Raw genomic sequence first — 17,062 nt, forward strand, 5'->3', positions numbered from 1 at the left:
GAGAAAAAAGTTTCTCTTATCTGCCTAGCAATGTAAGATGTGTAAATAAGAGCAAGTACAAAATAGTACTTGCAGACCAAAACACTTATAACTAAACTATTATTTAGATCGCCTGGGTATTGTATTCAATTCAGCGTGAAAATTAGATCGGAAACAATATTTTACGTGCGCAGATAATCCTTATATAGTAATGCAAAGTGTGCACACATGTAGTGTGCCAAAAAAACGGACTAACCAGAATAACTTTTGATCTAATGATCAAATCTTCACGTTTTAGGGCTCAATCTTAACGGTTGGGTAGTGACCTCAAATATGCTAATCAATAACAGAATAATTAAAATTAATTTATGACAAAATAATTAATAAATCAAACACAAAAACGCACTCTGACTGAATAAATATACCTTTTTACGGATCTCATAATGTTGGCGGTGGCCATAATCTGGAGAATATGGTCACAATAGTTTAGTCAGGAGAGTAGTTCAAAATTTAAACCCCTTAGAGTTAACTTTACTTTCTGTGTATTCGAGAATATGTCGCTATATCTCGAGAACTTAAGAGAATTGAAAAATTTTTGTACATAACTATAAAATTTGTTTTTCCAAAGATAATTTCATGCAAAAAATAAATTTTAGTAAATATTTATTATTTTATTTAATAATAGTCGAAAAAAAATTTTGAATTGTAAGGTATATAATTTTTTTACATTCTTTTAAAGTATCTAATTTTGCATTGCAAAATACAACATTAGCGCGAAAGCGGTTGAATAGTTCCCGAGAAATGGAATTTTTTTCCACTATTCAATTTCTCTGGAACTATTCGACGGATTTCGCTCAAATTTTGCCATGTAAAATTATATACTTTAAAATGATGTAAAAAAATGCACAATTAAAAAAATTTTCGACTATTATTAAATAAAACTATAAAAAATCATAAACATTTACAAAAATTTATTTTTTTTGTATGGAATTACCTTTGAACAAACAAATTTTATAGCTGTGTGCAAAATTTTTCCAATTTGCTTAAATAGTTCTCGAGACATGGCGGAATACGCAAAAAGTAAAATGAACATCAAGAGGTACAAACATTGCTCCGCTCTCCTGACCAAACTATTGTGTCCAGATTGCGGCAGTCAGAAATCTGAATCCGTCAAAAAAAGGTACGTATATTCGGAGAAAGTACGTTTTTGTGTCTGCTTTTAAAACTTAAAATATCGTCTGTGGGAAACATTCTGATTGATAATAAATTCTGTTGTATGGTTAACACTCAGTCTATATATTAACACGTTCACGCCGGGAAAAGTGAAAATACTGGTAGAAGTGCTATTTCAATATTAGATAATATTAGGGAGGAGTTAATCTATTCTCAACAATAACAATTCACTGTAAGGAAATTTATCACGGCGAAGAAGCAATTCATTATAAAAATTGCATCCGTTAAAAACAATTGGTAGTTATGGATTTTTATTATTCCCGGAAAAAAACTAAAAAATGAAATTTATTNAAAATATCGGCTGCACTATTAATTAGCAAATTTGAAGTCACCACTTCGAACCATTAAAATTGAGTCATAGAACGTAAGAATCTGATTATTAGGATCAAAAGTAATTCAGAGTAGTCGGGTTTTTTTTTCTTTTGGCTCACATTACATGTCAAAAGAAACTTTTTACAGATAAAAAACTCCTGTCACTACTAGACTATTCATTCTATTCCCTCGTGTATAGTTTCATTTGATTCAGTATGAAAACAATGACTCACTTGTTTAGATAGCAATGTTAGATGTGTAAATGGGTACAAGTACACAATTTAGCGTTCATAAGCAGCTGGATAATATTGATACAATTTTAAGACTTTTACTCCTTAAGATTTTTTTCCAGTTGTGAACGAACCCTGAAATTGTACATTTTTGCACATAAAACCTTTTTAACTATTGGTCTGATCATTCCATATTCACTGGAAAAAAATACATCACTTGTCTGCATAGGAGATAAAAAATTATTTTCCCAAATCAGTCCTTTTCCATTCTCAAAAGGGTAAAGTGTTTATGGGAGTTATCTGTCATTGTTTATAATAAAATAAAATTTTCTTTGTAAAAAAAAAATTTTAGGTCTTAATTTTTCTAAAAAAACACTTTTTTTGTGCTATACTGGACTATACGTAAAATACTGCCTAAGTAACTTGTAAGTCTTAAATTTTAGATGAAAATGTTTAAATGCACAATGTTCAAATATTATGTGTTAGTAAATGCATTGACAAATTTTATTTTGGAAAATGGCTTAAATACTTATCAAATTTAGAAAGGTATGGAAAGTTCCCGTTAAAATTTGCTAGTCGGCAGGTGGGAAACATTCTGATTGATAATAAATTCTGCTGCATGGTTAACACTCAATCTATATATTAACACGTTCACGCCGGCAAAAGTGAAAATACTGGTACGGGAAAAGAGAAAATACTGGTAGAAGAACTATTTCAATATTAGATAATATTAGGGAGGAGTTAATCTATTCTCAACAATAACAATTCACTGTAAGGAAATATATCACGGCGAAGAAGCAATTCAATATAAAAATTGCATCCGTTAAAAACAATTGGTAGTTATGGATTTTTATTATTCCCGGAAAAAAATTAAATTTATTGTTACCAGTTTTTACTCCGGTGCGCTGCTAAGATGAGAATTCTAGCGTGACCCACCGGTGGGTCACCCCGGCGTGAACGTGTTAAACACCGACATTTTTTTAAAAGCCATAGGCGTCGTCGCTAATATTAACCCGATTCGAATTTCAGGTACAAATATCCCAGAAAACTGCAAGTCGCACGCTATTACCTACCTAACTACAGTTACTTTAATTTTAAATGAAATAATGGGTTCATATTATGTAACCATAAAACAAACTTTTAAGATTCTACAGAAAACATTAAATTCTTTCTTTAATTCTAATTTTAATTAGGTATACATTAAATAAATGATCGGACAAAAATTTCTGAGATACTCGGGGCCGGAAATCACTAATGTCTCCCATAAAATCAGCCTAGAGAAATCGCCACATCACACCCTTAAAATTTAAATAAATGTGAGTTAGAAATATTCTTTTCAAATTTTGAGAACATATAAAGAACAATTTAATACTTGTATTATGAAATTTATTACAAAACCAAACAGTTTTACAGTAAAGATAAAAATATGAGTTAACTTTATAACATGTTGGTCGAGTTATTTAAGAACTATATAAAGAAATATAATACATTTTACAATTTACTTTGTTTTCCTCTCTAGATTTCACGTCTTTTTCAATACATTTGTTTAGCATTCTATACATTGCAAGAGACTAAATGCTCAATTAAAGTTAAAACAATCTTTTTACAAAAGAAATATAATAAACATTACATTTTTAAGCATACAACATTCTTTAATTTTTAAATATAAACATCTTCCAGACATTTTTCGGACAAATTCATTTTTAGCATAAAATTCATTTAGTATTTACAAAGAATAAAAGAAAGATTATAAATTGTTTGTTCAAAAATACAGTTAAAACATAACTTTCTACAAAGATTGTCTTTAAAATTTACAGTAAAAGTCATGAAAAATTAAAGTTGATATAGACTGACGCAAACCCAAATAATGAAAACCTACCCATTGCAAAAAACATACACAAAATAAAACACCATCACCAAGAAACTTAATTTTTGATACTCAAAAATAAAACCCACAAGAAAAAGAAAATAAAAAAAAATAAAAAAAAAAAACACAGCTAAAGGAAAAAAAAAAAAAAACATGTATGTATATACCTGAAAGCAAACTAATCTAAACTAATTTGGCAAATGAAATTTTCGAAATAAAGAGCTCTGCATTTTAAAACCGAGCTGTAATTCAATAGTTCATATAAACAGATAGCAAAGAAATTATTTTTGCATTGAATTAAACAGAGCTGTTTTTCCAAACTTAACAGTTATTCATTAGTTTTTAATAAACAAACAGCAGTTAAATTAGTTTTATTATTATAGCAACACAACATAGTGTCTACAAGATTTTTTGTTATAAAGGAAACATTCTATTTACAGAAAGCTTTACAATTATTTTTAAAATGTTAGACATAAGCAATTTTTATATTCAATGAAGCGCAATTTCAGTAATAGAAAACATAATATGAGCTACAAAATTACACATACAATCACTTTTCTGAGGACAACATATTTATGTTGTAAAAATATATAGCTTTTAACACATTCTCTGCAAACTTTTTATACACAGTCGGTATCTGCACAACATATACCTTTTTTAATAGAACAAATATATATATATATATATATATAGACAAACCTGCATATCAATGAAGCAATACAAAAAATTTTTAACAATGTGAGCTCTGACAAATACATTTCAATACTAATCTTATATATATATTTATTTCATCACACATAACACGTTAAATCATATTATCTTGTTTTATCAGCAATATTTAATTAGCTAAAATTTATTTCAATACAAAAAATTTTTTGTTTAATGGAGAAACTAAACTTATTGATGCAAATTCATTCATAAGTTGATGTAATCAAAGGAGTTTTATTAATCACATGCAAAAAAAAAATTCATTTTAATTTAAAATACTTATGTGTTAATTCATTGTAAATTTTAATATTTTGAGTTCATCAATGATGAACGGCATTTAAAGTGAACGGTATTTTTTAGATTTCTCACCTATTAAGGCAGCATAAAGTCAGAAAAAAATATATAATATGGTGATATAATTTGAGGAAAGAAAAATTATATCACCATATTATTAACTTTTTTTTATATAGCTTGAGGAAAAAAAAATTATGTTCGGGAAAAAAAAAAACCGATTTCATTTGTTATCTAAGATATAATATCTATATTCCAATAATAAAATTTTTATTACAATAAATGTTAATAGCAAAATTAAATGGTACTTGTTCAGAAGTAAATATAACATACTACTGAAAGCAACAAAATAATCTAAAAATTTTTTTATTCCTTGTTAAATTTTAATATCAATTTTTAAAAAAAATTTTAATACTAATAATTTTAAAATAATATAATAATATTAATTTTAAAAAATAAATGAAACAGTTGTCTACTATTAGTATACTGATCAGTTGAAAATTCCTCCCAATGATGGCAAAATTAAAGTATATCTTTCTCAGGAACATGAACAACCACATTAACCAGTAACTGGATTTGTAAACTTTTGCTTCAAAAATAATTGTATAAACAACTTTACCACAAAATTTACAATACAACAAAAACTCAGTGCAAAAGTAACAAAATAGAAAAAAGAAACATGACAAAAATTTAGACAAAACAAAAACAAAAAAAAATTATTTTGTGAAGAACTTCTAGCAGCTATCTTTTAATATAAAATCTTAGTAAAAGAAAAAGCAGAACAACTTTCTCCAAAAGAATGAGAATACAAAATATTGTCAACAAAATCATTCATCTTTTTTGGAAGACTGTTGATTTGTCTGCTGAGCTGCTTCAGTGCTCTGGTCCTGGCTTGTGTCTTCTTCATCTGAGTAATCAGTGGGTTCCTCACCTGGCCTCAAGAGACGGCCAACATACTGATATTTTTCTGTTGATAAAAAAGTTTACATATCAGTCATCATAATTTTTAAAAATATCTTATCAGCTATTTTAAACAAAATAAAAAATTACTTCTTTGAATTAAAAAAATATTTATTCATAAGAAATACAATAAAATTTGAATTTACATAATTAGCCTGGTAGCAGAAATTTCAAAGTCATAGATTAGTAGCTGTAGTTCAATTATGCCGCACTAGAGCTCCACAATGGGCTATTGGCGACGATCTGGCATCGAAACATCCCTGAGGATGATCCGAAGACATGCCATCAAAATTTTGATCCCTTTCAGAGAGGGTGGCACCCCTGCTTTGGTAGCCCGACAACCTGCATGCGAAGTCGAGCACTTTACGGTAGAACAGTTTAATGAGAATCAATACCTCATATCCTTGGTCCCTATGCAAACTAATCCAAGTGGTCAGCCACACGCACACTGACCGCAGCCAGTGATGCTTGACTTTAGTGATCTGCTGGAAACCGGGTTTTAACGATCAGTCCACTTTGGGACAAGTCATAAATTAAAATGTGTTTGTGCTCATAACTCAAGCAGATACTATTACTGTCTTCTTTATTTCACTACAACCAAGAATGGGCCTTAGCCTGCCGTACAATGTTTCACAAGACAGCTTTGTCCCAGACCTTGATCTTCCAGTTGGAGTCCTCTTAAGTTTTTAAACCATTCAAAACATCATCCCTTCATCTTTTATTTGGTCTGCCCCTTGCCCTATTGCACATGGGCTTCCAATGCAAGATCTTTACCAATTGGTTGCTAGGTGATCTCTCAATATGACCAAGCTATGAAAGCCCTAATGCTTTGATGAATTTTACAATGTTTCTATGCTTGATTAGAGCGTCCAGTTCATCATTAGTTCTTATTCTTCAATAATTATTAGCTAGCTGTATTGGGCCAAAATGTTTTCTAAGTATTTTTCATTCAAAAATTAGCAAATTATTTATCTTTTTGTGTCAAAGTTCAGCCACATGTCACCATGGGACAGATGATTGTTACATACATTTTTAGTTTGATTGCTGTAGGGATCAATTAGTTTTTTAACAGATGCTGAGGTGCAAAAATAATAGGGTGTATTTGTGGAATAACATATAAGACTTATCAATCATTATAATAAGGTGTTCTGTATTGAGGGTTTGTAGAATAGAGCACAGGCTAAATAAATATGATACTAAAATAAAACATATGTTTCTAATAATATGTCACTTTTATTACAGTTCAATTAGTTCTGACTAAGAATAAGTCCCAAATAGCCTAAAAAATAAATCTTTAAAAAAAATTTAATGCACAAATTAATTGCAAACATCAAAAATAAATAAATTACACATTGTTAAAAAGTCAGACTTGCGAACTTAAGAAATTAAAAAAGCCAGAGAGTTTTGGCAACCACGACATATTACATTAATTAAAACAATAAAAAATAATTAAAACAATAAATTCAGATTCTTATAAGAAATTCTCTTACCCCTAAAAAGTAATGACTGAAACTAAGTAACCAATAGAGCATATTTTACAAACTTTATAAAAAAAATCCTTATAAACTTTTCTTCCCAGTTATCAAATTCTCTAAAGTATGTCTGACAAGGAAGAATATAATTAATTTTGGATTTTTGTTAAGTGGCTGGATATTTTCTCACAGGCATATCGCTGTAAGGCAGTGTTTCCCAAAGTGTGGTACGCGTACCCCCAGGGGTACGAGAACAGTTTAGCGGGGGTACGCGTTCTTATGCAAAATATCTTGCAACACATGAAAATTTTAAAATTTTTTTTAAAACAAAACAAGCCATGAAAATTTATGATTACATATTTTTCTATTGGCTATTTTTTGCAGAGTTAACAGTTAATAATTAGTGGTGTCAACAGCCAGTTGTGATTTTTAACTTTTGTGCATTTCTTATAGTAAAAAATGTATTTACATTATTAGGGGTACACAGCGTTACCAAAAATTTAGAAAGGGTACACAAATTTCATAAGTTTGGGAAACACTGCTGTAAGGGATAGTTAATACCACCAGCATTAACCAGGCCAACAACTGCAGGCATTCATTTTCTTGCTATTAAATTGACATTATTTTGACATCAAAAGAATGAAGATATTCTGAAGCTAGTTATTCTATTCTCAGATATATTAGCATCCTTTAAAATAAAATATTACTCTTAAAAGAGAGATGATCCGTGCACACTTTGTTAAAAATTTTATACTTTTTTTTAGGTTTATCAGCATCAAACATTGTATGTAAAGTTCAAAAAGGAATTAACGATAAACTAAACACACTCGAACTACAAAACCGCTTATCTGTAATAAGGAGTTGTCGGGTTGTATTCACAAAATCCTCCAATTCATACACTTATTTAGAAAAAAACCTGGAGAAAATATTTGGAGGCCCGAGCAAAAGCTTAATACTAAGGCCTAATGCCTGAGAGTTGGCAGGTCGGAAAAGGAGATTAAATACCACATACCTTGAAATTGGATTTCCCATTCTCTAACACTGTCCATTTGCATAGAATTAAGGTCTGAGAGATCATCATAGTCATCTTTTGGAACCTCAACTGAAAATGTAGCTAAACCACGACTTGCATCTCCGCCAGCAAATGATGCATATGGCCCACCTAGAGAAAGAATAATTTATTTTATTGCAAAGAACAATATTATTACAAGTCAAAATGAATTAAACAAAATCAGAAAAAATTTAATGTAGATCATTGTTGTTAACAAAAGTAATTAATTAACTCGAAGAGAAACAAACTTTTTTGATACTGAAAATTTGGATTTATGATAATCAAATATTTTAATAGAATAATACATATGTTTCAATAATTCTGTCAAAATAATATCAGGACTAACATTTTGAAAGGTGTACAACATAAATTTCAAAAAAAAAATATATATATATATACATATGGTCAATATCTGTCTTTTCATATGATTTCACATATTGCCAAAGTTTGTCTGTTTTGTCCCTTCTTTTTCGGATATATCACCAGATGTTATTTGCTAAGTTGGTTTTCAATAAAACAAATAGATAATACTAGCGCTTAATTTCTTTCCCGTTAAAAAAAATAGAATACAAGTCCTTAAATTAATATAAGCATTAAGTTACTAAAAAAATATGTTAGAAGTTTCAGAATCTTTTGCTTCACTAATTAAATACTTATTAGACAAAAATAAAATTCAAAATCTTGCTTTTTAAATAGTAATCATTGAAATTTTGCTCTAAATACACATACTTGACACTGCACATCATAAAGAAATAAAAAAAATATCATTTAATAACATTTTCACATTAGAAAGAACAGTAGACTCGATTATTCACAGGTGGATCTTTCACACTTCATTTTTCCTTTACAATGAAAAACAATATAGCATTTAGAATTGAAAATAAATAAATTTATTTACATTTATGTATCATTATCTTCAGAAGGAAAGAATCGTAAAATGAAATTCTGACAACTTTCAGAGTAGCTACAGCATTTAAATTATACTTGAGCTGGCTCTGGGCATTATTGAAGTGCAAATTACAATTATTTCCTAGGTGATGCAAGCTAAGTCAACCGCCAATCTAAATTTTGATGATTTTCTGACATAAATAAGCATCAATTTTTGTTTTCTTAGCAGACAACTTTTTTTTAATTGGTATTTCCCATTAGCTGGACGTAAGCGAAAAATCGCCAAATAATGTAGAATTCCGCCAAATTTTTAACAACCGTAAAGGGAATGTTTGTTTAGGGCCACGCACTCTATTCTCTGAATTCATCCAAAACAAGTTTTCCTTTGCTTCTTCCATCTTAATACTTGTTTTAAAAAAAAGATGAAAATTTGGGATTTAACCATAACTGTTTTGTATCTCTGTTTTCTGAACCTTCCGAGATCCTGCTAGCATACTTGCCAACTTTTGATCCCTTCCATTATGATTTTTCCCAGTGGTAGTAAAATGAAATTAAAATTTCAATTGTGAGCAAAAAAATATGTTGAATTTGAAATATCTTTAGCTGACAACCATGATAGTAACACATATTAATGTATAGGTTTAACTTTTTTAAGAATAGTGGTGATCAAAATCATTTAAAAAATAAGTTTATAAAAGAAAAAATAGTATATATTTACTACCACTTTAAATATTAAAATAAAATTTTACGCCAAATGCGTAAAAGTTGGCAGGTATGTGCTAGCAACTTTCCAATTTAGCGGCCTTTCATAACCCGTTCCCCTGTTTAGAACTTTTTTAAATAAAAAGAAACTTTTAATCTTAAAATTTTTTACCTCAGGTATCAAATAATAAAAGAAATAAAAGCCTATATTAAAGTTGGGACCAGCTACAGATAAGAAAAAAATCTTTAAGAAAGAGAGTGAATTGTTTTAAAGGCCACTGGATTGTAAATTAGTGCCCTGGTAATACCAGGGCACTAATTTAGAATCCAGTGGTATATTGGTATGTTGTATTATATTATCAGGGGTCTGTACAGGGCAAATTTACTACTGTTTAGTTGTACCTCCACAAATTTAACTTAAGGTGAAATGGTAGTTTTCCAGAATACTTTTAAAAAAGCAAGTTCTCAGATCCTCTCTCCCCTTTCAAAATTTGTTGTTATATTCCCATAAAAACGATAAACCCTGGGTTAATTACGCATTTTGATTTGCAATGGAACCCTCTCCCATGGACTGCTATTATGATATAGTAGAAGAACTTGCTTCCCACACAAATGCTCTCACAATGATGATAACTTTTAGTGCTACTACTGTTAAATGCCTGTTTTTATTAAATTCAAGTTGAAATTTAATGATGGACAATGATTTTTATGGATAAATCCTCGGTTAATTATGCAATTTGATTTGCAATGGAACTCTCTCCCATGGACTGCTATTATGATATAGTAGAAGAACTTGCTTCCCACACAAATGCTCTCACAATGATGATAACTTTTAGTGCTACTACTGTTAAATGCCTGTTTTTGTTAAATTCAAGTTGAAATTTAATGATGGACAATGATTTTTATGGATAAATCCTCGGTTAATTATGCAATTTGATTTGCAATGGAACTCTCTCCCATGGACTGCTATTATGATATAGTAGAAGAACTTGCTTCCCACACAAATGCTCTCACAATGATGATAACTTTTAGTGCTACTACTGTTAAATGCCTGTTTTTATTAAATTCAAGTTGAAATTTAATGATGGACAATGATTTTTATGGATAAATCCTCGGTTAATTACGCAATTTGATTTGCAACGGAACCCTCCCGCGGATTGCTATTATGATATAATAGAAGCACTCGCTTCCTCCACAAATGCTCTCATAATGAAAATAACTTTTAGTGCTAATACTGTTAAATGCCAGTTTTTATTAAATTCAAGTTGAAATTTAATCAGGAGTGATTGTGAAAGGAAGTGAAAAACCCTGAAAATTCATGAGCAGAAATTTGATAACAAGATATAAATTTATATACTATTCATATTCAATATAAATTTTTGAACTAAGATTTATAATTAAACTACCTTTCAATAAAACACACTTTTATAGTAACTAAGAAAAAATCTAGTTCTTACATGAAGAGCGATATCGGATTTTAAGAATGCAAAATCATGATATTGGATTTAGGGAGGCGATAATACAAATCGCAATATTGGATTTTTGAAAAGTGAAAATACGAATCGCAATGAATGATTTTTAGATCCTGTGAATACGACTAGGGACATTTGATTTTAAATTCAAATGAATAGGAACTGTGATATTGATTTCAAAAACATGTAAGTACAAATTGCAATGTTGGATTTTTAAATCACGTGAATACAAATAGAGATGTAAGTTTTTTAAATAGTCTGAATACGATTTACAATGAATGATTTAAATTAGGCAAATACGAAAATCGATGTTCGACATTAAAATCGCGTAAATATGAATCGCTATATTAGCAGATTAAGATGTAGTTTCAAATAATAAAAACGACAAAAATCCGACAAACCAAAACAAAATTATATACAGTGCACTCTCGATTATCCGTGCGCGGATTATCCGGTTTGCGGATTATCCGTGCTCATTCCGGAGTCACACGAAAAATATAAAGAGAAACATTTCAAAGATTAAAAAAAAATTTATTCATGATTTTATTCACTACCAAATTTTTGAAAGCAATATTCGTTAGTGGATTGAAGTATATCGAATATCAGCAGCATGGTCAAAGGTAAAATCGTCTACTTTATCACGATCTAGGAGAAAGATAATATCGCTTGATGAGCAATCTTCTTCAGATGTTCAAGAAAAATATGATAACAGTATTCTCGAACAAGCAAAAGAAATATGAGGTTTCGAAATTCTTGACGAAGAATATTTTGAAGATTGGTTTCAAAGTGATGCATGTGAGACTGACTTCCATATTTGACAGGTGAAGACATCGTTATGTTGTTAAATCAAATTGTGATGATAGTAACTGATGCAGAAGATGTAGCAAATGAGGGAAATACAATTTCTATTTCTGCTGCTCTGTGGAAATTTTATTAGATTATATGGGTACGGTGACATTACTGCGGTTCGTAAAACATGTGTAAAACATATGACGAAGACGCATTACACAATTTTTTAAAAGGAAAATTCCTAGTCTGATGTTATACAGCATGCAAATGTCAGTAATTTTTATATTCATTGTACTGATATTGATTTTTTTCTCTAATTAAAAGAGTTCTCGGATTCTCCGTGTTTTTCGATTCTCCGTGCTCCCTGTTCCGGTGATTAACCCGGATAATCGGGAGTGCACTGTATATCGAAATTTTGGAAGAATCACTTGTTTTGTTAAAGCGATTTAGCGAAGATTTCAAAATTTACATTTTAGATTGTCGAGCTTAATTCTTAATTTAAATTTTAGAGTGTGGTGAAAGTTTCGTTGGATTATAAGCTTTGATTCGCATAAGTCCGCGAATCAATAGTATTGAGTTATGCAGATTTCCGTAAAAAATCACACGCCTTGCTCCTAGTTTCTAAACCTGGACAGATGATACGAAAAACCAGGAATTCCGGGGTACACCCGGAATACAATCACCCCTGTTTAATGATGGACAATTATTTTTATGGATAAATCCTCGGTTAATTACGCAATTTGATTTGCAATAGAACCCTCCCGCGAATTGCTATTATGATATAATAGAAGAACTCGCTTCCTCCACGAATGCTCTCATAATGAAGATAACTTTTAGTGCTACTACTGATAAATGCCCGTTTTTATTAAATTCAAGTTGAAATTTAACGATGGACAACGATTTTTATGGATTTTTAAATTTAGATACAATTTTAAGCCCAAAATTTTACAATAACAAAATTGGTTTTGGCCATATGGGAAAAATATAAATAGAAATTTACTAGTCATAAATGATTTTTATTTGTAATGACAATTTCTGAATATATTTTCTTAGTTTACCATAGTTTTGTGTTGATTTTTTAATATAATTTTCACAAATTATGTCTAAATTTTCGCAAAATAGATACCTCTTAAAGAAATCTAGACAGACCCCTGATTATAAATGATGCAGCAAGAATATTGAATTTTTTTAACACACCAGTAATGTAACAGTTTTGATTATTCCTCAATCATGACTAAATTGACTTATTTAAAAAAAAATAAGGATTATTAATTATTTTTAAAAAAAAGTATTGACATTTGGCTGCTGAATATTCGGTATTCAGCAGTGTTTTTTTTTGCCGAATATTGGTATTTGGCCAAATTACTATTACTCGTTACTTCAAGAGTCTAAAAAATATAGAACGTGTTTCAAAACCAAGGGTAAGTGCTACTGCTCTGTATACTTAGTACGGATTTTTTTTTAATGTTAAGTGCCACTGCCTGTTACTAGTGTACCCTACACTATAAACACTATATCAGCTTATATCCTGACTAAGGCAAGAATTTCCTTCACTATTCATATGGAGCAGTGGCAGTGACTATGATTATAACATTTAACTATTATAAGTAAGGGATCTTGGCTTTATATATCACAGGTTTTAGCTCTGGGCCGAGAGAAAAGGAAGAGAGAAATTACCCTTTTTAAAATGCACGGTTACTTTTTCAATGGCCTTAGACTTGGTGGCAAGAGTATAACTTTCTATAGACAAACTTAACACCAATGTTTTCCATAAGGGTTATTAATTATTATGGTGGCCCACACTTTCACACAGAGTTAAATGTACCCACCTTCTCTGTCCTTTTTATAAAAATATTGACCCATTTTTATTTTTAAAAAATATGCTTTTTATTTACTTTTTAAAAAGGATTGCGGTGGCAAAAACCTGTAACTTCAGATTACGGAGAGATTTCCGTATCCTGATCTGTAGCAGAATAATCGCCAAGTCTTGGAAATTTCCGGGCAGTGGTCAGCGAGAAACTTAAAAAAAACATCACAAAAAGAGACTAACTCGAAAGGTATAACTCGTAGCCACCCCAGGGCAAACATCTACATAATTTATTTATTTTTTAAATTTGCAAGTTTAAAATCTTTTTATTTTAGCACCTTGGCGATTGTAGATTGTAGTTGGCGCGACAGATCACGATACAGATATACAGTGGCGTACGCAGAATTTTTCCAAGGGGGGTGTTCATAATTTTCTGAAGCTACTAAAAGAAATTCAAGTATGTAATAAAGCACTATTATTTCCCTAATTTGGACAGCTAGGCAGTTTTGACTTTTTATTTAGACAACATTGTTTAGTTAAATTTTGATTTGATTTTTTAAGTTTAAGAACATAATGTAATATCTTCTCGCATGTAATATCTTCTGAAAAAAATCCAATGTCATATGGGTGGGAAGTAACACTTTGAGGGCCTCTTTCACATTCATCAGATTTTGTTATGCTCGAAACGTTTTCTTCAACGGAAGTATCACATTTCTGTACAACAGAAAAACTTTCATTGTACTCCGTTCCCCCTTTTATATAATTTTACACTGCATCTCCAAAATTTTCGAATTGTCTCAAAGATGACAGAACATCTAAGATTCCAGAATCATCGCGTAAAGACCTCGCGAATGACAGCCAGTCTCCAAAACTATCGCGACTGGCAGAACAGAAAGGAACCAGTCCATAACAATATTACTTGAATTTGGTTTCAAAAGTACAACCCTATTATAGAAAATGTTTTTTGTTCAGTATTCTGAGAAATACCGTGAGAAAAAATGGTAGGCATAAGGCAAATAAAAATATATAGTCTTAAAAAATAATTCCCGCGTAATTTCTACTAAAATTTTTATTTTTACCATTTTGTCTGAGCTCAAGGGGGTGTTCAAACCCCTAAACCCCTCCCTTGCATACGCCACTGCAGATATATCCCCCAGATTATGATAACTACTACATTTTATTTTTAGGCTAAGTAAATTAACATTATTTCTCATATTTATTTAAGTATTTTTAATTCCATATTGAAGAGCACTAATCTAGCTAGATATAATTAGTAAGATTAATGCCCTTCAGAACTAAAGGTATCCTTGTTTTGAAAAATCATCTTGTCCTAGTTTATTTTTAGGAAGATCTTTGTATAAATTATCTTACATTAAAGGTCTATAATGTGACACTTGTAGATAGCATATTGGGACAGTAGAGTACCATTAACTTAGTATACATTACACAAAATTTCTGAAACACATGAATTTTTGAATGTCTCAAATCCCTATGCCTGTCACATGTTATATGTGTAGAGTGGTTGTGTAACTACCATAAAAAAATCATTTTTACAAATTGTTACAGATTTAGGTGTATAAGAAATTTTATAATTCATCAATAGCATTTAATACTTTACATTGATTTTTCTAGCGAAAAAAAAAGCTACTGCATTCCCTAAATTCTAAGAAATATTGAAACTACTCATTAAAAACATAGAGTAGCATTAAAATATAATTGATACAAATTTTCTGGGGGGGGGGATTTCCGTATCGTGATGATCTGTGGCAGAATAATCGCCAAGTCTTGGAAACTTCCGGGCAGTGGCCCGCGAGAAACTAAAAAAAACATCACAAAAAGGTACTAACTAAAAAAGGTATAACTTGAAGTCATCCCTGGGCAAACATCTGCATATTTTTTTTAAAAAATTTGCACATTTAAAATCTATTTGGCCCCTTAGCGATTATAGTTAGCGTCACAGATCACGATACGGAAATATCCCCACTTTCTGAAACTGAAAGCGATAAAAATAAATAACAGTTAATACAGTAACAAATACACTAAATTCAGTCTATACATTCTCAAGACAGTACAATGTGTTTCTATCTGTTTGTTTCCCTGTATTGTATAATAAGTACTATCAATTACAATTTTTACAGCTAGATACTATTTGATTAAAAAACTATTACAGTGACATAACTTTATGTGTCTCAAATTAAAAATGGTTCCTAATAAACAAATTTTAAAGTTGTTAACAAAATGTCAAAAATTAATGACCATATTTACCTGGTCCATAAAATCTCTTTCCTTTAGTAACATCAAATATTTTTCCATTCACCGCTACGCAAACACGTTCATCAATGACACCATTATATTTTTTTAGTTCTTGGTGTGTCATGTCTCTTTTTTTCATTGGAGGAAGAGGGGGTGGTAATGACACTGGCGAGTAAGCTTCTTCTTTTCGAGTATAAAATATTTTATACAACAAATATACACACAATGCTAAGAGAGCCAAATTGAGGGGGCTGTATACTATATCAGCAACTAAGTTGCTTAAAAAAGAAGATGTTATTTCTTCAGGAACATCTTTTGGAGTTTGCGCCATATTATAATTGGATTTTAATAACGACTAAATAGCAGAAGGTAATCAAAAAGCTATAATCAGGTACAAGTCAATAAATTAAAAGTTAAAAAACGAAGCATTCACAAATTTCATGGTGTCAACTATAAATTATGACAATATTCGCAAATCACTGTTTCGAAACACAATTATCTACTTCTGAGAGAACAACAGGAAAAATTTATCTACCGGGGTTGAGGAGAAAGATAAACAGTTCATTTGATACTTTGATTAACAGAAAGATATCATTAGTTTTTAACGTTACTTCAGTTTTTTTATTTGATATTATTAAAGATTTATTTTGATACGTAGTAACATCATTACAAGATAACGTTTCCTTTTTCTTTTAATAAATACACTGATACAGATCGCATCGATTCGAATTCTTCGTTCACTGTAACTTGCCTCATTTTTTTAATTATTGAGGTATGGCATCGGTTTACTTTCAAAACTCTTCTGTCATTTGGGTGTCAATTTTGAGGGCAGAAGCAATTTTCCATTTTCAGAACAGCCACTCCCCCCCCCCAAAAAAAAGAAATATTATTAATAATAGCATTTTCATAGACCTTAAAATAATAATTTTGAAAACTGAAGCTCGTTGCTTCTAAATTTTTAGGTCCCCGTGGACTGATCGTTAAGACACGGTTCCCAGCAGATCACCGAAGTCAAGCATCACTGACTGCGGTCAATGTGCTGGTGGAT

At 30.3% G+C, this 17,062-nt stretch overlaps 1 protein-coding gene across 1 annotated transcript; it reads right to left on the bottom strand.

The window, feature by feature from the left end:
• Positions 1 to 4,588: 4,588 nt before the first annotated feature.
• Positions 4,589 to 16,758, bottom strand: LOC107437286 (membrane-associated progesterone receptor component 1). Its single transcript, XM_016049223.3, has 3 exons — positions 16,027 to 16,758; positions 8,065 to 8,214; positions 4,589 to 5,587 (listed from the first exon to the last, which is right to left on the bottom strand). The coding sequence occupies exons 1-3, from the start codon at positions 16,343 to 16,345 to the stop codon at positions 5,448 to 5,450; spliced, it is 609 nt and encodes a 202-aa protein (XP_015904709.1). The 5' UTR covers positions 16,346 to 16,758; the 3' UTR covers positions 4,589 to 5,447.
• Positions 16,759 to 17,062: the final 304 nt, after the last annotated feature.

This window comes from Parasteatoda tepidariorum, chromosome 4 (genome assembly GCF_043381705.1).
Source record: "Parasteatoda tepidariorum isolate YZ-2023 chromosome 4, CAS_Ptep_4.0, whole genome shotgun sequence".
Classification (NCBI taxonomy): Eukaryota; Metazoa; Arthropoda; class Arachnida; order Araneae; family Theridiidae; genus Parasteatoda; species Parasteatoda tepidariorum.